The sequence below is a fragment of the Solanum dulcamara genome, chromosome 10 (assembly GCF_947179165.1).
Source record: "Solanum dulcamara chromosome 10, daSolDulc1.2, whole genome shotgun sequence".
Taxonomy (NCBI): domain Eukaryota; kingdom Viridiplantae; phylum Streptophyta; class Magnoliopsida; order Solanales; family Solanaceae; genus Solanum; species Solanum dulcamara.
This window is the reverse complement of record NC_077246.1, coordinates 69,446,089-69,467,029: the sequence shown is the minus strand read 5'-3', so window position 1 is coordinate 69,467,029 and position 20,941 is coordinate 69,446,089. Positions and strand designations below refer to the sequence as shown.

The window sequence follows — 20,941 nt, the reverse complement described above, 5'->3', positions numbered from 1 at the left end:
GCTTTCTTCCTCAAGATAGTAGTAAGGTTTGCGTACATTTTACCCTCCCCAAACCCCACTTAGTAAAATTTCACTGGATAAGTTGTTATTGTTGCCATTAAGGAAATCAAATTATCTATTAATCATTTATACTTCCGCATCTTGACTATTTTTATTCTTGATAACCATGATATTTGGCCAATTTTCACGCACCTTGAATAATTCCACAAAATATCTACCACCTTCCACCAACAACAGGTGTCGGGTAGCTCTATCTCACCAAAGCTAGAACAAATGAAAAAATATCACCTAGTGTTTGGTCACTGCTGGAATTATAACCTGAAACCTCATGGTACCCAACCCACCTCATCGACCACTAGGCCATACCCTTGGGCGCGCACCTCAATATTTTTTAAGATGGGGGTGTTGTAAACTGCTTCCCTAGAATCTCTAAATAGTTCAACTATGGAAAGAAATTAAAAGATCCACAGGAAAAGATTACGATAGCCTCCTTTTTAAAATATAAAAAAAAAGGGACGTACAAATAAAGCGAAAAATGCAGTAGAAATGCACGTCGAATATTCAACATATGAGTGAAAAAAAATGACCAAGATTAAGTCGAATAGTTGACATATGAATTTGACAAAGGTGAAAGCAACCTTAAGAAGGTGTCATACTAGTAGCCGCCGATGTAAAAACACGAGACAGAAAGTTTGATGAATGCCATATTTTGATGGAAGGATCAGACGCAATTTTCAATGACGATACCTGCTCCTGTCACGGTCACGATCACGGCCATATTCTCTGTCACGATCATAGTCGTAGGAGCGGTCTCTATCTCTTCCCCTATTCCTCTCCCGACTTCTGCTTCGATGCCTAGCTCTCTCCCTATCATCATAATCTCTTGATCTTTCTCTGCTTCTTTCCTTTCTATCTCGCTCAGCAACACCTGCAAAATTAAAGAGTGCTTGGGGTCAGGAACACTTTGGTCTTCGATCAATTACGGCTCACAAGAACACTGAGCACTCTGTTATGGAATCTTTTAAAGCTCAGGACTAAAGCAGCTCATCAATCACAAAACTGGGTGACTAGGATCAACCCAAGCAATCTTGTAGATCTAGAAGAAATATGTCTACTAGATGAAAGTTCAATTCACTAGATATTGCATTTAAGAGAAATTATGCAAGGTGGATAGAACCATAAATTCTGCATTATGGAAAACACATACAACAAAACTATTGTCCTTACCTAATTCCTCAGCTTCCCATCCAGCACGTCCTACTCCAGGGGGGAGACTCTGGGCTACTTCTGCTCGCTGCGTTTTAGCGCGAAACTTCTTCTTCAGATTTCCAAACTCGTCATACATTTCACCATCATCCTATAATTGAGATAAAGATTTCACCAGAAAGTCAGAAGCAGAATGATATGCAGGATAAGCTATAGAACTCGTTAATTTCTGCAATTTTTATCTTACTTCTTCAGCCTCTCTCCTCCGACGTCTAGTTTCCTCTATTTCTTCTTCATCGAGTTCTTTATAACCTCCAGCACGTCCTCCTCTGATGATTACAATAAAAGCATATCATAGTTAATATACCTCAGAGAAACTCTATAAATGACATCAAATTCAACTGTATTGCATGCTTACTTACCATAAAAGGCAACGATAAATTATATAAAAAACTGTGTCAGCAATTTTAGTGTGGGTGGGTGGGTGGCTTCCAGGTGTTTTCCTGTTCTCAATGATTATAAGACTAAAAGATTGACATAAACAATCAATTTGCAATTACAAGCCTATAATGCAGCTATACTGGTCTTGATAAGCATGTCCCATATACAAGATCCCAAATAAGGAAGTTTTCCTTGGATAATATTCATGTAGCACATTAGTCTAAATCACCAGTAGCTCCAATACCGTCAACATCAACATTAAGTGCCACCTAGCATCATATCTTCTGCAGCTCTGTTCCTTTTTAGTTGCTAGAAATGCAACATTTTTTAAAATGTTGCTAGGAATGCAACAATTTACTTCCTATTGTTGCAGAGCAACAAGGAAAACGGGAGAGGGGAAAGGCTTCTTAGAAAACAAGAGCAGCACTACCTTTCTTTAAAAAAAAAAAGAGAGAGAGAGGTGGTAACAGGAAACAACAAAAGCACTTCTAAGAGATATAAATAAGCATGCAATGTTGCATCCTGTGATTCATACCTCACACCACCCTCATTGTGCCCAGGCTTGTTGGTGTTGCATATGTTACACTTGTTTCTCTTAGCCCAGTTAATGTTGGCACACCTGAACAATAGGTCAAACACAAAGTAGTAAATGTCAACCTATCAGAAATGGGCAACATAATAAATGCCAATCAATAAAAATAAACAATTCATTCCAAGCTAGTTAAAATGATATTGGACACTGTCACACTGATGCTCAATTCAGAGTGACAGGTACATTCTAATGGTCATACTGTTACCTTTCTCAAAATAAAAAGAAGGCCAAATACGTAGACAACCCCTCTAACTTGCCCCCAATTTTCGTCTTGGCACTTTATCTCAACCTTGTTCCATTTTAACCCTCCAACCTCATTCCTTATGCATCATTTAAACATAAAGAGCTGACTTGTCACATTACTGAGATTCCTTGCCTGGTAGGCACGTGAGGGTTGATTTTAACGGAGATAATAAAGAGTTAATAGAAAGAAAAAAAAAACTGAAGTAGAATCACTTGGTTTGTTTGATCTTGAACAAAACACAATTTCTATTTGCTAGCTTTACTAGTCTTTTTAAGTTTATACCTTGGAATCTCTTTCAAGTAGAATGAAATACTTGGAGATTTAAAGTACTAAAACAACTAGACTAAACCATAATATGAACACTGAATTAACAATCCCTAAGTTTCTTGGATGGTTTTTGTTTCTTCAATCTAAAAGGTTTTGATAAGATAATTCTGGGCAAAAACTGCACTGACCCATACACCCTCGAAAACAAAAGAATGACACCAAAACTAAGAGCTTGTTTGGATTGGCTTAATTTAAGTTATTTTTTAACTTTTGGAAGTGTTTGGCAAATCAAAAGAAGTGTTTAAAATACTTTAAAATTTACAAAAAGAAGTCAAAAGTTAAAAGTTGGTCCCCCCCATACTTGTTTCTTTTTGACTTAAAAGTCATGTTTGGCTTAAAAGTCATTATTTTTAAGCCAATCCAAACGGGCTCTAAGTCTCTGACTACAAGACTCCAGCTATTACTTTTATTTGAGTCATCTTCGACTAGGTAGCTCATTAGGCGCCAGAGATCATAATCTAGGGTAGGTACCCAACATCCAAGTGAAGCCAATGTAGTTGTTGAAGAAACTGGTAAGTCACTTATCCAAAAAAGAGTAGTACAGTAAAGACCAACTGTATCTATTTCTAACTAGCACGGCTTTATAGGAGAATACAAAATCTAAACGAAAAACATACGAGATACATGAAGATGGAACTACCTCAAGATTAGTGCAATAAAGGGAATACAAAGTCTGATTAAGCTCAGACAGTTCTGTTTTTTTTGTTTTTTGATAAGGTATAAGGAAAATGGAGGTTCAGAGAATACGCTCGGACAGTTTATGGGTGAAAAGTTATATTATCCTTCAATAAAATAAGTTCAAAATGAAAATGAAGATTCTTACATCGGACAAGACCAATCATTTGGACCAAAGAGGCCTGGAGGACCACCAACTGCACGACCAGGAGCTCCTGGGTCCTGGCTACCACGTCCTCTCCCACGACCAGCAGCTCCAGACCCACCGCCACCAGCACCAGCAGGTCGAGCAGTTCCACAACGGTTGCAAACTCCACGAAATGCAAAGTTTACATTAGAGCAACTGCTATCAACATAAATTACAAAAACGGTAAGCACAAGAACATACTGGACTACTCGAAGTACAAACAGACAATTGAAAAAAGATACAGTAGAGCACGAACAAGCTGCTCACCAATTATCATATCACAGACCTTGTATTCGGACACAACCAGTCACCATCTTGTTGCCATGCCTTTGCTGAAGCATCTCCCCTGCCCCTACCTCTTCCGCCACCTCCATCTATATCGTTGGAGCCTTCATCCAGCATAGCCAGACCACTGTCCAGATTGGACTCACTAATTTGATTCACTGTAACATAGGAAGCCTCATCTTTGTTCTTAGACTCTGCAATAAATACCCCAATTATTGACCCATGAAAATCTTTGTTATTGAACCATTCAACAGCAGCAAATGCAGCATGAGGGTCTTCATATGTGACTGTAGCATCGCCTTTGGGCTCATTTGTAACTTTATCATGGTACAACCATATCTTAGGCCTACCACTTCGTTTGTCTTTCTACAACATGAAGCAAAACAATCCCTTAGCAACCAAAAAAAAAAAAGCTTGCTCAAAGCAGAGTAGGGGGGGAAGGGAGAGAGCATATAACAAACATTCTCAAACATAATTTGAAGTACCTGTTCACAACCATACCTTTAGCACCCCTATCGTGCCAAAATATTCAGCTAGCATATCTTCATCTGTACCAGGGGGCAAGTTACAGACATACACAGAACCATTTAAAGAAGATCCTTTCCCTGGATAGCTTGCCATTTATGCTCCAATTTCATGAAATCCAACGAACAATAAAAAAAGCAAGAACTGCATAAAGCAACAACCGGATATTAGTCCTGCTACAGTTTCCCAGTCCTTAAAAGTAACTACAGGCAATCATATTAAACTGAGAAAAGCACCAGATTATGTGTAAGTCAAAGGACCAAACCAGCAGAAATCAAGGGGCAACTAAAGGGAAAAAATGATATAAGGTAAGGTGTAGGGTGGAAGTTGGGACGAAGCACAACTTTTGGGTGGTAATGAGAACACAAATGCCACTTGGTGGAAAATTTTCCAAAAGAGCTGGGATCTAGTTAATTGTTTTCTTACTGTAATCTTGTATTACATTAAGAAAAGAGTTAAGCAGTTATGGTCCTTTATGAGTACAGGTTTTCAGGTCAATGGACTAAAAGCACGTTTTAATTTTTAACATGCAATCGTTTCTAGGAGTATCCCCAATTTGAGAATACTGCCAGGGACCTTCACATGTAGATGTCTTTTAATTCTTTGCACCAAGTGGAGAAAATTATCAAGAAATCTGATCTATCAATCAATCGATCAATTTTGTCTCCATCCCAAACTACTTGATATTGGCTATATGATCATATCTCTCCCACTCTATTTTTTCTTATAAAAGATTTTATAAATATTTGCACAAAGTCGGTGCCACAAAACATAACTACAGATTGAGGCATTGAGCAGATCCCCTATTCCATCTGGATATCATCTTCATCATGTTCAATAATCAGGTTGCACTAAAAAGCTAGAAAATATATACATCTTTGTTTAAGGTTATGTATGTTTCTTCAGTTGCCTTCAAAAATTCTGCTATTTCTTTCAAGCCATATAAACCACCAAATGGCTTGATGAATGCTATCCCAAGTATTTTGTGATTGCCCAACCTGCTCTCGTTGTTCCAGTATTGCAATAGCTCAAAAAAATGGAGATTAACACAGTCCAAGACATGCCAAACATTGAAAAAACATGCACCACAACCAGAACAACAGGATTCAAAACAAAAGCTTACTAATCAAATGATTTTGGAGTCTCAAAGATGAAAACTAAGGAAACAATACCATATATGGAAAGGAGGACCAGTGGACACCTAAAATCACTGATGACTAATACAAACAACTATTTGGAAGCATATTTGTTGTTATTGGAGGGAGTTTAACTCTTTTACCAGAACAACTGTGGGAAACGGCAAAAGCATGAGATTCTGGCTGGATCACTAGCTAGATATTGGGAATTTGGGATACTAAAAAATGAGTTCCCTACTTTGTATAGTTTGGCTATAAATAGAAAGTGTCTGATAGGCTGATCGCTAATTGTTTCTCCAATACTGGATGGCATCTACAACTTAGAAGCAACATCAATGATTGGAAGACTAGTGAGTGATGAGTTTAGACTTCTAAAGAGATTCTACAATCTGTATCAGCAAATGATATTAATACTGATTCATTGAAGTGGATGGCTAGAAAGAGCAGACTTTACTGTAAAGAGTTATTATGATCTACAAAGCAATCTCGTGATTGGGATATGGATTAGCCTTTGAAGATTATTTGGAAATCAAAGGTACCTCCAAAGGTATCTTGTTTTGTAGGGTTGCAACCAGGAATGCCTGTATTAAGGACAATCTACAAAGAAGAGGAGTGTCCTTATGCAGTAGATGTTTCTTCTGTGAATGTTACCAGGAAAGCAGCAGAAACCTATTTCTTCATTGCAATCAAGTCTTGCTAGTTCAGTCATTTCTCAATCTATTTGGAGTCTGTTGGGTTATGCCAGGAGATGTACAGAGCTTATTATTATGCTGGCAGGGACAGAGGATATCCAAAAAAGATACCACACACTTCGTAAGATCACTCCTTTATGCATTATTATTATGCGGGCAGGAACAGAGGATATCCAAAAAATTCAACATAGTTCAAAAGATTGCTCCTTTATGCATTTTATAGACTATTTGACTTTGAAGTTGATGAATTTTACCTTACCCTATCATGAGTCAGATAGCTCGATACAATGACAGCACAAGCACATAGCTGAGAAGTATAGTACTCTTTACAGTACCTTTTTAATAAATTTCATCTTACCCTATCAAAAAGGAGCTAAAACCCACAACATAGTGAATAAAATATCTTCAAAAGTCTTTTATCTTTTTCAGTTTGTGAAAGACAGGCAGATTGGCAAACCTAGAATTTCGGAGCCATTAAAAAGCAAATAGTATGTCCATTCCAGTACAACCCACGACGAACTATACAAATCGGATTCTAGGGTTTGTTATACAGTGAGATTACACGCGAAGCAATGCAAATCACTTGTAAAAAATGGAATTAGGGTTTTACTTTCATGAAAGACATCGAGGAATCTAGAGAGAGAACTTACAACTCGATTCGCCGGAGAGATGGAACAGATCCACCGGAGTGCAGCGGAGAGAGAACAATTTCGCCGGCGCCGACTTGGCCGTAGAATAAGAGTAACTTTGAAGTTGGGACAGAAATCAATAGACAATAGGTGTTGTGCCTGGGTTAGGTCCATTCGACCCGTTACAGGTATTTGGGCCTTAAAAAGTTCAAAATCCACTTGGGCAAGTTCACAAATAATTTGTTTTTCTCGTAAGTTTAACCGCTTTAGAATCAACTTTTTAAAAATACGGAATTGAAGCTGGATTTGAGAAAACTAAACTAAACTTCAAGCAATTTGAATATATTGTCTTTGCAAGCGAACTTCAAATATTTTGTGTGAAGTCTGGTTAACTTTGAAGATTAAAGCCTAACTTTAAACTTCAATTCATATAACTATTAATTAGTTTTAGTTTTTTTTTTTTTAATAACATGTAGGTTTTAAGACCAAAATATATCTAAATAATGAACAAATTTAAATTGAAAAACATTGGTGTGTTTAAGAGTCACTTTGTTATCGGATATCCATTATATATTCAACGACCTTCGTTCTAGTAATTCAAAAGACAAAGGCCAAAAACTTGTGTTGTTACATTGGACTGAATCCTAAAAAGGGAGGAGGAGGATGGGCTACATGTTTTTTTTCTAGAAGTTTGCCAATGGTATATATTGAATATATAGAAAATCTGAATATAATCTAAGTAGCAGATTGAAGACTAGTCAAATTTAATTCTTGAAAATCTAATAGGGTTCAATCCTAATATGGGGCAAGTGCACAAATAGCCCCTTGGAGGACCGTTATTTAAGACCTCAAGATTTACAAATATTTAAACTTTAGCTATTTCATAACCTAACTCCAAACCTCAAGCTTGAGGTTCAAACTTTGGTCCTGTGATTCTGAAATTTGGATTATTAAAGCCAAATTTCTATCCTTGTAAGTCTAGAGTTTGAATGGTAATTCGAACTTCATATTATCTAGTGTGAAATTAGACTTGACTAGCCTTGGAAACAGCATCTGACAGAAATGCAAGGTAAGTGTTATGACCCACCACTTGATCATGAAGAAGGGAGAAGAACCTTGTAGAAACTTGTAGAAAAGTGTTGAAACACTTGGAATTCTCTAGAGTGTGTAGAGAATTCTACAGTAGGGACTACTTTGTAAATAAGGAAGAACTTGTATAGCAATTTTTATTTACACTTGAGCTCCTTAAGAGTAGTATAAATAGAGGGGACATTCATTTGTAGAAAACCATTCAGAAATCAAGCATTCTTCCAAGTAATACAAAGTCTTCTTCATAAAAGCTCTCTTGTCTTTCTTACAATCTAGCGTTCCCTTAGCGATCTAGTCTTAAAGGCTTACTTGAGCTTGCAAGATCGTGAAAGATTCGTCAGTAAGTTGTCAAGTGCCGTACGGAGGTCTTAGTTGAAGTATAAGTCAGTGAGATAAGACTGCGTACAATAGACCCTTGTGGTTAGACCATTTCCTAGACCTTGTGCATAGTGAGAGCTTAGTGCATCGGATTGCCCCTTTAGTTAATAACTTTAGACCTTTTGCCTATTTAGATTGCTTTTACATATTTTGCAATCAACTTCTACTTTCTTACAAATTCTATTCCATCAAAAGATGTTTAACTCATTAGTTTTGAAATATCCAAATAACTCAAGAAGAAGAAGAAGATGATACCTCATTATTCTGAGTTGAAGAAAAGTGATGAGGCATAAAACATACCTAAATGATGATAAAATTGTCAATTACACACCTAAACTATACGAGAACTTCAAATATTCTTTTGATAGAGGTCCTATAATCAACTATTTGTACACTTTACCCCAACAAATTTTAGAAAAGTATATTTTGTCGTCTTCACTTGGGAGTAAAATTCACAAATAGCACTTCCCAGCTCCTCAACCGAAAAGTGATCAACAAACGCTATTTGTAGGCCTTACAATCTAACAAATACACACCATACAGTTGTGTAGAACAACAAGGCAAAACATGTTATACATAAAGCAACAGATGATATCTGATATCTCTATTGTATATACCAATTTTCCTGTTTGCTATGGCAGCAGCTAGAGAGCAGAACAGTTGTCCACTTTCAGAGGTTCGACTTCTTCCAATATCTTTAACTTCGGCAAAATATCTAGGGTAGCAACAACCTCTGGTTTTGGTTCACCGCCTGCCAGTCTCGTGCTTGAACAGTTGATGACATTGCAATAGAGATCGAAACATGGAACCTGCCAAGATGGAATGACAGCATGACTTGATGACTTTACTGTTAATATTTTCTGCTATCCTGTTGCGACAGTAATTGGAGTTGAAGCCTTGATTCGAGACATGAAATAATCTGACATCCAAAAGACTTTATTCGATTACTAACTCAAAGCAACACTAACCAAGAAGTTAGCAAAATTCAAGTATTTCCACATACATGTGTATAAAGGCAGAGCAATCAAATTATAAATGTGTATGAACAGATAACACTTGTACATGTAAAGACCTTGACACTAAATGAATAAGTAGCACAAATACACTTGTACAACATGAAGCATTCTGACTATAAAGGAAGAAAGAGCACAAATAAAACCTGAAAGAAATAATTAGTCTCTACCTATAATAAGTTAAGTAATTATTATCCTACAAGAAGAAGAAAATAGCAAATAAATAAAAAATTTAATAATATTCAGCTTGCAAATGCAATGACTCTAGACATTTGATTTTCTTGATTATCAACATGTTTTTCATAAAATATGTAATATTATTGATAGTGAAAGAAAATAGCCGAAAAGTTAATTTGATAGATAAACATCACATCAAAATTTAAAATTTGAATTTTAACAAGTGAAAGTCGGAAAATCGATAAAGAAAACATCAAATTAAAGTTTAAAATGTGAATGATTGAAAGTTACAGATTTGCACAAAATAATATCATAAGTGGGAATGGTATCAAATATTTTGGAACGTCCCCAAGTGGAAGAAGTATCATACTGTAGTGCTAAAAAGAAAAATAATACAGAAAGTTGGAATAGCATATGCAATTAACATTGTTCCAGTAAAATAATACAAATTCTAGGCACCAGAAACTTACACAACACGAAGGCAAAATCACAAGCAATAAAGTTTAGTGCACTCTCATGATCTAGTAAAGTAGAAATCCACAACTGCATATGTTCCTCCCTTCATGTGAGAAAACCAGCCTAATCAAACTGACATCCTGACAAAATAGCAGGATGTTCAATTGAAAGATAAAAGTAAGTTTGTCACAATAAAATATCTAAGCTAATATCAAAAGTCTCGTGACACATACACAAAGTCAATGAATGGTTTCAGAGAACACAGAGCTTCTTCACACTCAGTAACCCGTCACAAAATTCTTACGAGCAAATTCAATAACTGTCCTCTCATCTTCAGACTGGTAAAATGAACATAAGCATTGTTTGAGTTGGTCCAGAACAACCAAGAGACTGATATACACATATACCTTTGTCAAGTCTGCAACAGAAAATATAGAAAGTAATATAAGTGAAAGCTCTATTTCCTGAATTTATTTCTCAGGCAGACAAATCTAAAAGGTAATGGACAAATTATCTAATAGTTTGAAATTGCAAAAAAAAAAAAAATGAGCATGTCGCTGCCTCACAGCAGACAAGCATATCAATTAATTTTAGTCAACTTAGCTTACTTAGAAGAATGTCTGGTAAGACCTTAAAACTAACAATATATACCTCCTTCCAAAAGAAAATTTGTGCAGCGATTTAAAAGAGTCTAAAATTTATAACTTTACTTGCATCAAATGACAATTATGTAACTACAACACTAAACAAAAGTAAATATGCAAGAGAATGAAATAATTACCTTCATAAAATCTCTGTTCCATTCCCAGCATATTTCGGATGCTTGAAGGCCCCGCTGACACGAAATTATTTAAAAAGATTCTTCTTCATCGATGGTGATCGGTCATGGAATTCCCGGCGTATTTCGGATGCTTGAAGGCCCCACTGATATGAAGTGATTTAGAAAGATTCTTCTTTATCGATGGTGACCCGGTCATGGTATCCATAGCCCTGCTTCTTTTTTAGCCAAATCCTAATTTCTTTTTGCACATTGACTAGCTCTCAACTATAATCAATGAGTTTGATAATGAACCAATATCGAGTTTAAATTTGAAAGACCTTTCTTTGTTTTCAGACCACGAATAAGGAAGAGCAAATTCAGCAGAAAGAACGAGTGTGGGGATTCATCATTCACAGGACAGTACAACAGCTTGAGAAGAACAAAACTACATTTCTTCCAGTACCTACAGCATAATGATGTCAACCTTAAAGGTTTAAATTTCTCAGCAGAACTACGGGCGTGTGTTACCAGTAATCCCCACATGAACAAACACCATTCTTGAAGTGATGAAAGCGATTGGAGTCCCTAACAATAATCTCTCTCTCTGTAATCTTAGAAATTAGTTTAGTTACATTGTGGCAGTCGCCACAAACCCGCAAGTTTTTATAGATCCGTAAAGGACTTTTAGGAGGAGAATTTAGAATTCCATAAGCAATAGCCAACCTCTCACTATGACTGGCAAGGATTTGTTCCTTCTCGTCATCCTCAACATCTTGCAATACAAAGGTATAATCTGGAGTATAACCTAAGGTCTTGATCTTAGCAGTTAAAATACCTAATTCCTCATATATCTCATGGCATTGTGGATGAGACTGATTTCCTGTATAAAAGACTTCAATCTTATTACTTAGTTCAATTGAGCTCCATCCAGGAGTCTTCTTCAACCCCCTGTCTCTAGCCAATGATCTCACTTCATTCACCCCCTCCCATTTCCCATAATTAGCATAGATGTTGGACAGCACTACATAGTACCCAACATTCTCTGGATCGACGTCAAACAAATTATCTGAAGCCAATTTACCCAGCTCAACATTTCTATGTACTCTACATGCACCAAGAAGAGCACCCCAAACTGAAGCATCGGGCTGCAAAGGCATGTTTTCTATAAAATGGTACGCCGCTTCTAGGCCCCCAGCCCTGGCAAGCAGATCAACCATGCAGCCATAGTGCTTTAGAACTGGTTTAATACCAAAATCTTGCTCCATCATATGAAAGTAAGTTTTACCCTCATCAACTAAGCCTGAATGGCTACAAGCAGCCAATAGAGATAAAAATGTTACTTGATCTGGTTTAACACCTTCATTCAGCATATCATTGAACAGTTTCAGAGAAACCCTACCGTTTCCATGAATACCATGACATGATATTAAGGCATTCCAAGGGACTGAACTCATCCTAGGCACCTCATGAAATAAAGACATGGCTTCATCCAGTCTTCCGCATTTTCCATAAAGGTCAATGAGGGAGGTACCAACAAAGACATCCAAATTAAGAGCTACTTTGAAAACATGCCCATGAGCCCTTGTTCCTTCGTGCAATGCCCCTAGATGAGCATAAGCTGGCAAAATGCTCACCCAAGTTCCTTGGTTTGGTGCGATGTCATCACATTCTTTCATCATGTTGTAAATTTCAATAGCCTCACTTGCAAGTCCATTTTGAGCATAACCTGTGATCATTGAGTTCCATGACACTACATCCTTAGTAGGGATCTCATCAAAAACCTTACGACTACAATGGATAAGACCCAATTTTGCATACATATCCACAACAGCATTACCCATAATAACATCTTCCTGAATCCAATATCTTCTTAATACAAATCCATGAATCGATCTGCAGCAACGAAAACTTTTGGTTTGAGCTATACTAGAAGCTAAGCTCACCAATGTCAACAAGTCAGGCTGAATCCCATTTATCATCATCTCTTGAAAGTACTTCAGTGCTTTTTCGGGAACATTATTCTGCTCGTATGCAGCAATTAAAGAGTTCCATGATACTAAATCCCTTACTACCATCATATCATCAAATACTTTTTGTGCATGTCTCAACTCACCAAATCTGGCATACATGTTTATTAAGGCATTTGATACAAAGACATCTAATTCTAGGCCATGCTTTATAACATACAAGTGAATTGACATTCCATGCACAATATCACCAAGCTGTGCACATATAGGAAGTACGACTGCAATAGTCACTGTATCCATTTTTATGCCCTCTAATCTCATCTCATCTAACAAGCTCAATGCCTCCATAGCATTTCCATTCTGACAAAACCCAGATATCATAGCATTCCAACAACCCATATCCCGATAAGGCATGTCCTTAAAAATTCTAAAGGCAACACCAGAAGATTGGAAACGGCAATACATATGCACCAAGGAGGCAGCTACAAACACATCCCACTCTAACCCAAGTTTTGAAGCCCAGCAGTGTATCCTTACACCATTGATTATACTATCACAAGCTTTCAACACTGGAGGAAAAGTGTAAAAGTCAGGCTTAACATCAGCTGTGGACAACATTTCATTCAAACAATTCAGGGATTCACGGAAATGGCCATTACGAACATAAGATGATATCATAGAATTCCAGGTATAAGCATCTTTATTCTGTATCATGCAGAAAGTCTTCTGTGACAAAGAAACGTTACCCAAGTGAGCATAAAGATTCACAAGTCTAGTGCCAATAAAGATACTCTGAGCCTTCCCTGATACAATGAGAAGGGCATGAAGGCACTTCAAAATGTAGATTTCGGTACAGGAGTGGAATAAACGCTCAAAATCTAACTCTTTTTTCTTGCTTGCAACACCATTTGATAATACCTCATTGTAACTTCCAATTGAGTAAAACTTGCACCAGAAAGAGGAGAATGACAGAGATTTTGTGGAATGCCAACCTTTGAAGGCCAATAATAATCTGCAAAGACACAACAGAAAACGAAATCAATATGCAGACCAAAGATTACGTGTTAGAATCCTTCCTTTTTCTGGAAAGTTTAATAGGAAGAAGAAAGCATCATATCAATAGTCAAAATGCCACAACAATGTTAAGAACAGAAAGGGAATTCGAAGGCACCACTAATCCAAATAGGATAATCGATAAGTAATTTAACTATAAGCTCCTCAAGATAACATGTGGAATTACTCACAGTAGAGCTTGAGAATACGAGGAAGTGAATGTTTTTGCAGTAGATTTTGAGGCTAGGCTATCTAGTTGTAAATCAGAGGGTTCTGAATACCCTCTTTCAAAAGCTGGACCTATCAAGTTAAGTCCTACAACCAGGTCGAACAAGTTACCAAGATTAATAAATCTTGAGAGGGTGGAATTCTTCTTGGGTATAAATGATACATGCAATTTAGGTTGTTGGCATTTGAATGACTTAAATATGATCCCTACTCTATCCTAAAGGATGAATACACCTTCAATTGCTTTCAAGAGGACTCATATGATGGGCAAGTCTTTTTATTCCTATCAACCTTCCCACTTTCCAAAATTTTGGGACATAAATTTATGTTTTTCTTTACAACTATCACTTCTTTCAGGACTTAAATGAAAGAGGTGAACAATCTCAGACTCCCTTTGCCTTCTTGAGTAAGATGATCATTTCCAACTACAAGACGTGCATTTAAAGCAAATCCACTAATTCATCCCTTGCATCTTTTTGTCATAACTTGTTCATTCATAATCCTTGATAGTTAAGACATTCAAATGGTTCTTTTAGTCACAGTACACTAAACACTCATCAACTCCGTTGAGAAGGTCTTGCAAATTATCAAGTTCCAATTATTTTTATATGTGCAAGTATACGGATGAGATTCAAACTGCCTGTTCTTTTGGAGTAAGTGGCGATTCTAGAATTGGTTTAGGTGAGGAAATGGAAAAGGAATGGACAGACTTTATAAAGAGTTGCACTGTAAGATAAATTCAATTCTTCCTGTCAATCATGTGCGAGATAGAAGGATAATGTATTCCCTTTTTTTACCCTCTGACCTTTACATTAAGGAAATTAGAAGTTTCTGTTCCGCTGATGTTAATTTTATGTTAAGTATTTAATTATAGACTTAATTCTCCTCTTCTTTGCACTCTTATTTCTACTTTCCAATGAATAGATTTGACATAGCCATAAAAGAAGCATACCCACCATTTCTTGTTTGATTTTATTTATTTATTTTAGATTATATCTTATCTATCATAGAGACTTACTGTTTCACGAGTTATAACTTATAGAGCTGCCTATTCTGTAGATATGACCCATATATTCTTTCGAGGACATATAACTTGGCAAACTGAACTGAAGCTATGACAATCTCCCTCTCGCCTTTCTCTCCCCTACTTCTTCCTCTTTCGCCTTCTCTTAACCTTTATTTCTTTCTCTCTCCTCCACTCTACTATGCTTCTCTCTCATTCTCTCCATCGCTCTCTCCCTCTCTCATTGTTCCACTCCCTTTTCCCTCTGTATTCTTCTTTTTTCTCTCCTTTCTCTTTTCTTCCGATGCCTTTATCCATTCTCCATTTTATCACTACAGTAGTATTCATTTCGCCTAGCTCATCAAAAAGTAACTCTTACACAAAGAAAAGTTTGACATTATTAACACAAACTAGCATCACAGTGCATAGAGCTTACGTACTTGGTCAGTTGGGTGTGAGCATCAATCCGAGTTACTTTTTTACAAGAAATAAATTCCGTCAATTTATGTTAATATAAAAGATGCTAAGCTTTAATGAAGCACATCGGTGAGCTTGCAGCAGCTTGAGGGTTCATTACCCATATCTAGACACTGTCATAGGGTAGCTATTTAGAAGTTAGATAAATAATCTAGGATGACCTACCAGCTACCACCATAACATTGAAAAGTTAGCAAATATTAAATCTCAAAGTTGGTTGAGGTTTGATCACCATGGGGCATAAGTTTTTTGTAATTGGTGTCACTACCTATGGATGAAGCTATCACAGAAGTGAAGTTTATGCCTCTTTAGATCGATCTGTGACCATGTGATTTGAGCTAAAATAATTCCTTCAAACCAAGAAAACTACAGGTTGGCAATACTTGTCATCTTACTTTATTTGAAGTTGTCCTATCAATTGTATCATATACAACAGTTGGTGTTTGTGATATTAGTTCAAGTATTCCACCTATTTTACTTGAACTCACTACATGTCCTCTCACCTGTGAGAGGGATTTTTGCTCCATCAGCACTTCCAAGAAAGACTTATTTCCAATGAGAGAAAATCCCAAAGAGGATGCAATTCCAGCTGCAATCAAGTAACTTAGACCACTTGCTTGTTTAGGCTTGTCATCATCTACATGTAGGCCTAGATATGTTTTTGACAAGGGTGTAGGATAGGTATGTTTTTGACAAGGTTGTAGGATAGGTATGTTTTTCTCCAGTTGGAAATAAACATGCCTGTTTGTCTGGGACAAAAACTTAATCAGCATACAAAATGTTTTTCCTTAGCTGTTTACAGTTCTTTATTAATTATTACCACTTCTAAAAAATATACTTCTTTGTCACCTAGCTAAGAAAGAAAAAGAGTTACTATCAATCAAAACAACCACTGATTTGCATTTCCAGTTGAACTTTGTATGCCTTAGAAATGCAAATTAATGTCAGCAAATAAAATCTAACAATGTCAGATAGAAGTCTTGCCACATCTTCAATCAAACAAGAACGATTTAGATAAATGCTTGCAGTCCAGCAGATAAAAGTTACACCACATTGTTCTTACCTGCCTCTGTGACATGGCAATATTGACCTCAGCACTGACATGGCACTATTGATCCTGACAAGCTATTGGCACTCTCCTTACCAGCCTGTTTGTGCAACCAAAATGCAGCATCAGTTGTTCCAACAAAACTAAGATGGTCATTTCTCCAAATGACAGCTTTTCCATTCCTATGTAGTGAGTGAACAAAGGTTCAGAATGTTTGCATCATATTTAACAAACTAAATTACAAATTACAATCACTATTTTTTCAGAATATTGAATCCATATCAAGATAAGACCTTTAGAGAATAGACCACGTATATTTTCATACTAGATAAGTATGGCCCATGCTAGCACGGGCCCAACATTTACGATTTAGAGTGGTTAGTTTTGTGGCACTCGGGAACAACATTCTGATATAAAATACATCACAACTGATAGGTTGAAATTATTTTAAGCATTTTGGGACTGTTAATAGTTTCAACGGGGACCTCAACATATCACTTAGAAATAAATAACAATGATATAAATATATATATATATATATGAAAGACACTACTTTTTCTAATGCAGAATTTTGAATTAGGTACGGTAATTTTCAAGACTCGATGACAGTAATCTCAGTGTCATATATCATCACAAATTTGTAGTTCATAGCACATTCTAGAGTTCCTTTTCTCCTTCTTCAACTTCCAACCAACAGGAATGTAATAAACCACATCAAAATATCGTTATTTAATCTCCACCTATGATAATTCCACAAAATATTACTACAGTTTAATCAAGTAAGGCAGACAACAAATCTCATTTTGGCAAGTATAACAAAATTTTATTCATAAATCAAGAGCTACAGTACCTGCATTTTTCAGAATCTAGCATCTCTATATGTTATGTTATCTCTTCCATCTATTTTCATCTCACATTTAAATATTTCTAACTGAGCATGTATAATTAGCAATTCTAAGAGATGCATAGAAGTATTTACCCTACGAATATATATCTATATAAGATGGTTATCTTCCTTCCTTCCACAGAGAAATAGAAGAGTTCCTTATAATATGCAAGCTCTTCTATTTATAATGCTAATATGTCGAAACAATAAAAGAAGAAGATCATGTTAGTAGTACAACTCATATCCTACATGGATATGGACATTCGACTTTTCAAGAAAAGAAGTCTTATACATTTCTAAGATCTGTCTAAAATTCTATTATGTGTATCACTTACCTTTTTAATTTATCAACTTCTTTCCTTATTATATTATTTCATCTACTTAAACAAATATGACCTAATTACCTATTTCCATAAAGTTAATTTGTCCAAAAGCTTCTTATCCCTACAAGTCCAATTATTTCTTGTTTGCAGTTAATTCTTCTAATTTAGAGCAAATTACCTTGTGCTGGCTCTTAGAAAAGGTAAAATAACTCGATTTTGCTAACTATCTCAAAGTAGGAATACTTATCTGTTAATAAGAAACACAACAACTCTATAGACAAAGTCCAACCAAAATTGAGTTTCTATTTATATCAGTCTCTCACTCTTACGCTCAGTATATTGATTTGTTTCAAATTTGAAAACGCTGAGAAGAAGTGTTGTTTGGCAGAAATACGATGTGGCGAGGAGGGCGTTAATTTTATCCTTTGGTTAGACCTTTTTCTAAATATAAGGATCCATTCTATCTGGTTCTGATTTGCAGCACTTAGGAATTCTGAAAATATTTTTCAAATTCATTGCAAAATTGAGAAGCAATCCAAACAAAGCACATCCAGAGAAAAGAGACAACAGGTTGAAGGACAAACTCAAGAGAAGATAAGAAATAGAATACAGAGAAAACAATTGGTTTATTCATGGAAAAAATGAAGAAAAGAAAAAACAAAAGGGCTGATAACTGGAAGAAGGAGAAGGAACCTCCAAGGGACTGACTCTGAAATGTGAACGATACAGAGATTGGAGAGAAGAGGAAAGAGCTATAACTGAGAAATATGAAAAATGCCCATAAAAATTAGCAATATATCTTAAATTTACCTGATTGAAGGTTGAGTCATTAATAATTCAGAGACATAGCAGACATATTCAAATGCTTTAGGTGGTTAATCCCTACCTCTCTAGATGAAGAAATATTGAAACCAAGTAAAATAATTAGTATAAATGTCGTGAATATAAAGTTATTTTGAGCTCTTTTCTAGCACAAATATCACAACAGGATAGTATATCCTTATTCTCTCGTTAAGGTATATACTTCTCAAGTAGTACTGTAACACTTATAGTAATTATATTAGTGATTTTGTTCAATGATTATTTGATGGTATATCCTCATTCTCTTGTTAAGGCATATACTTGAGTGAATTTAAAAATGTAGAAGACCACTTTAAAGAACAGCATACATCTGTCCAGCTTTACTGAAGATAATTCTTTCAAGCAGGTCTTTCTCAAGTAGTACTGTAGCCACTAATAGTAATTATATTAGTAATTTTGTTCAATGACTATTTGATAGTATATCCCCACTAACCCTTTTAGCCAATTTCAAAAAGAATGTTTTTTCCCTAATTTCTAACTCTTTAATTTCAATATCTCATATTACATGTTTAAGATAATAAGATTAAATGACATTTTGGTACATTATTTATCTCCCTAGTTTAAGATTACAAGTTCTTTATTTTCTAAAAAAATTGTACCAAATTAAACTAAGGCAAACAAATTGAAACGTAGCGAGTAGTAAGTAAATCTCCAGTTCAATTTAATGAACAAATGCAGAAATTAAGTGACTATTTATTAAGGAAAGGCCAAAGTAGATGTACCAAACAGTTGCATCTGCCATGAGTAATTCTGCATCCATTGCCAGTATTGGAGTCGAAGCTTAGATTGAGCAGATAAAAGGCTTGAGAGGGGAAATCTTAGCGGAATGAATAGAGCTACGGAATGAATAGAGCTAGAGAATCAGAGGATGAGCATACAGAGAAGAGCATTTTCAGAGAATTAGAAGAAGGGGGAATAGAGCCCAAGTGATGAGAGACCGAATTGATTTTCAAATATATATATAACTCACAAATATATTTTGGATTTTTTTTGCTTTTCTACCTTTTATTTTCTACCCAGTATCGAGAATCACTATAATGGCCAACTTATTCAGATTCGAGTTTCCAGGCTCAAACTCGAGACTTCAGGGTACTTACCCAACTACAACACATTAACAAGTATATATTTTGGGCCCATAAACAAACATCAATATATACCAGAAAAGATATCACAATGACATTGACACCTGATATATAGTTAGAGAAATTCACGAAAGAAACAACAGAAGAAACTTACCCCAAATTTATCAGAGTCAGTATAATGTCAGACCATCAAATTGACAGACCCATCAGGACCAGTCTCCTGCTTTCCCAGAAAACCCTAACCATAAAAATTGACATGAGCAACAATTAAACCACATTAATATAACAAATGAGATGAACTTTGAATGTCGAATCTGATTCAGGAATAGGATCAAACATGTGGGTTACTCTAAGGAGATCATCTTTAATAAATAATGATGCTCAATAGCATTAAAAGTCGTATCAATTGTTTTTCTTCCATCCAAAATTTCATTTTTTTTCCATCAACAACCAAAGGAATTCAACCATGAAATTAGAAACTTTGAAGAGATCTCAAAAAACAAAACACAAAAAACAAAAAAAATGAGAAGAAGACGAGAAAAAGAAGAAGTAGATTTAAGCAGAGATCCAGAAACATACCTTAATGTAACATAGAGAAGAAGATGAAGATAGTTAAAAATATTCTCAAAGGCTGATGTTTCTAGACTTGACGGATGTTTCTAGACCGTGGGTCAAAATGGAGATCCGGAGTGAGAATGATGAAATTTCAATCGTCCTTGCTTCACATTTCTATATAGTAGTAATTTGCCGTAATTAGCACAACGAGAACTATTACTAGTATCCATTAACTACAAAAATGTACTACTTCTGAAGTATCCGACACATACCTGATCGATATTTTTGAAAAGTCCGAGCCACGTAATGAAAACTTACTTGAAAGGTGTATGATGGAAGCATAGAAGTTAACATAGAGAAGAGGAGCAGCAGCTTCGAACAGTCTCTGTGCATTTTCTAGATTATTCGTCTCGGCGGGAACAAGAGGTACTTTGAATTTCGCCGGAAAGACTGAATAGATTCACCGGAGTTCAGCGAAGAGAGAGATTGAGAGAACAATTTCGCCGCCGGGTGGAGTAAAGTGAAATTGGGGGAGAAATCAATTGACAATAGGTAAACGGGTCGGTCCATTTGACCCGTTTGGGCCTTTGAGTTCAAGAGCCACTTGGAGAACCGTCGTTTAAAACATAGTCGAATTTACATATTT

General features: G+C 35.9%; 2 protein-coding genes across 9 annotated transcripts; both read right to left on the bottom strand.

The window, feature by feature from the left end:
- Positions 1–569: 569 nt before the first annotated feature.
- On the bottom strand, positions 570–7,112 carry LOC129871126 (transcription initiation factor TFIID subunit 15). Of its 2 annotated transcripts, none has more exons than XM_055946006.1 (8): positions 6,961–7,112; positions 4,459–4,626; positions 3,959–4,323; positions 3,634–3,831; positions 2,183–2,266; positions 1,454–1,535; positions 1,228–1,357; positions 570–928 (listed from the first exon to the last, which is right to left on the bottom strand). In XM_055946006.1, exons 2-8 carry the CDS (start codon positions 4,576–4,578, stop codon positions 735–737), a joined length of 1,173 nt encoding a protein of 390 aa, XP_055801981.1. In that variant the 5' UTR covers positions 4,579–4,626; positions 6,961–7,112; the 3' UTR covers positions 570–734. The 2 variants fall into 2 exon arrangements, with proteins under 2 accessions (XP_055801981.1, XP_055801982.1); XM_055946007.1 differs by having other exon boundaries at positions 3,634–3,828.
- Positions 7,113–10,011: 2,899 nt separating this feature from the next.
- Positions 10,012–20,864, bottom strand: LOC129870168 (pentatricopeptide repeat-containing protein At4g33990). 7 transcript variants are annotated; one of them, XM_055944810.1, is made up of 7 exons: positions 20,568–20,864; positions 20,320–20,469; positions 19,895–19,978; positions 16,604–16,770; positions 10,834–13,791; positions 10,286–10,470; positions 10,012–10,192 (listed from the first exon to the last, which is right to left on the bottom strand). In XM_055944810.1, exons 4-5 carry the CDS (start codon positions 16,642–16,644, stop codon positions 11,337–11,339), a joined length of 2,496 nt encoding a protein of 831 aa, XP_055800785.1. In that variant the 5' UTR covers positions 16,645–16,770; positions 19,895–19,978; positions 20,320–20,469; positions 20,568–20,864; the 3' UTR covers positions 10,012–10,192; positions 10,286–10,470; positions 10,834–11,336. The 7 variants fall into 7 exon arrangements, with proteins under 7 accessions (XP_055800785.1, XP_055800781.1, XP_055800780.1 ...); XM_055944806.1 differs by having other exon boundaries at positions 10,012–10,470; XM_055944805.1 differs by having other exon boundaries at positions 10,069–10,470; positions 20,320–20,864.
- Positions 20,865–20,941: the final 77 nt, after the last annotated feature.

Bases quoted from the DNA above. Each gene is read 5' to 3' on its own strand.
- LOC129871126 (XM_055946006.1), bottom strand. From the start codon at position 4,578: ATGGCAAGCTATCCAGGGAAAGGATCTTCTTTAAATGGTTCTGTGTAT. The intron at 2,267-3,633 runs GTAAGAATCTTC...CCTATTGTTCAG, and splicing joins AATGATTGGTCTTGTCCGAT to GTGTGCCAACATTAACTGGG. The intron at 1,358-1,453 runs GTAAGATAAAAA...TCTCAATTATAG, and splicing joins GGAGGAGAGAGGCTGAAGAA to GATGATGGTGAAATGTATGA.
- LOC129870168 (XM_055944806.1), bottom strand. From the start codon at position 16,644: ATGTCAGTGCTGAGGTCAATATTGCCATGTCACAGAGGCAG. The intron at 13,792-16,603 runs GTAAGAACAATG...GTGTCTTTGCAG, and splicing joins TTGCCATGTCACAGAGGCAG to ATTATTATTGGCCTTCAAAG.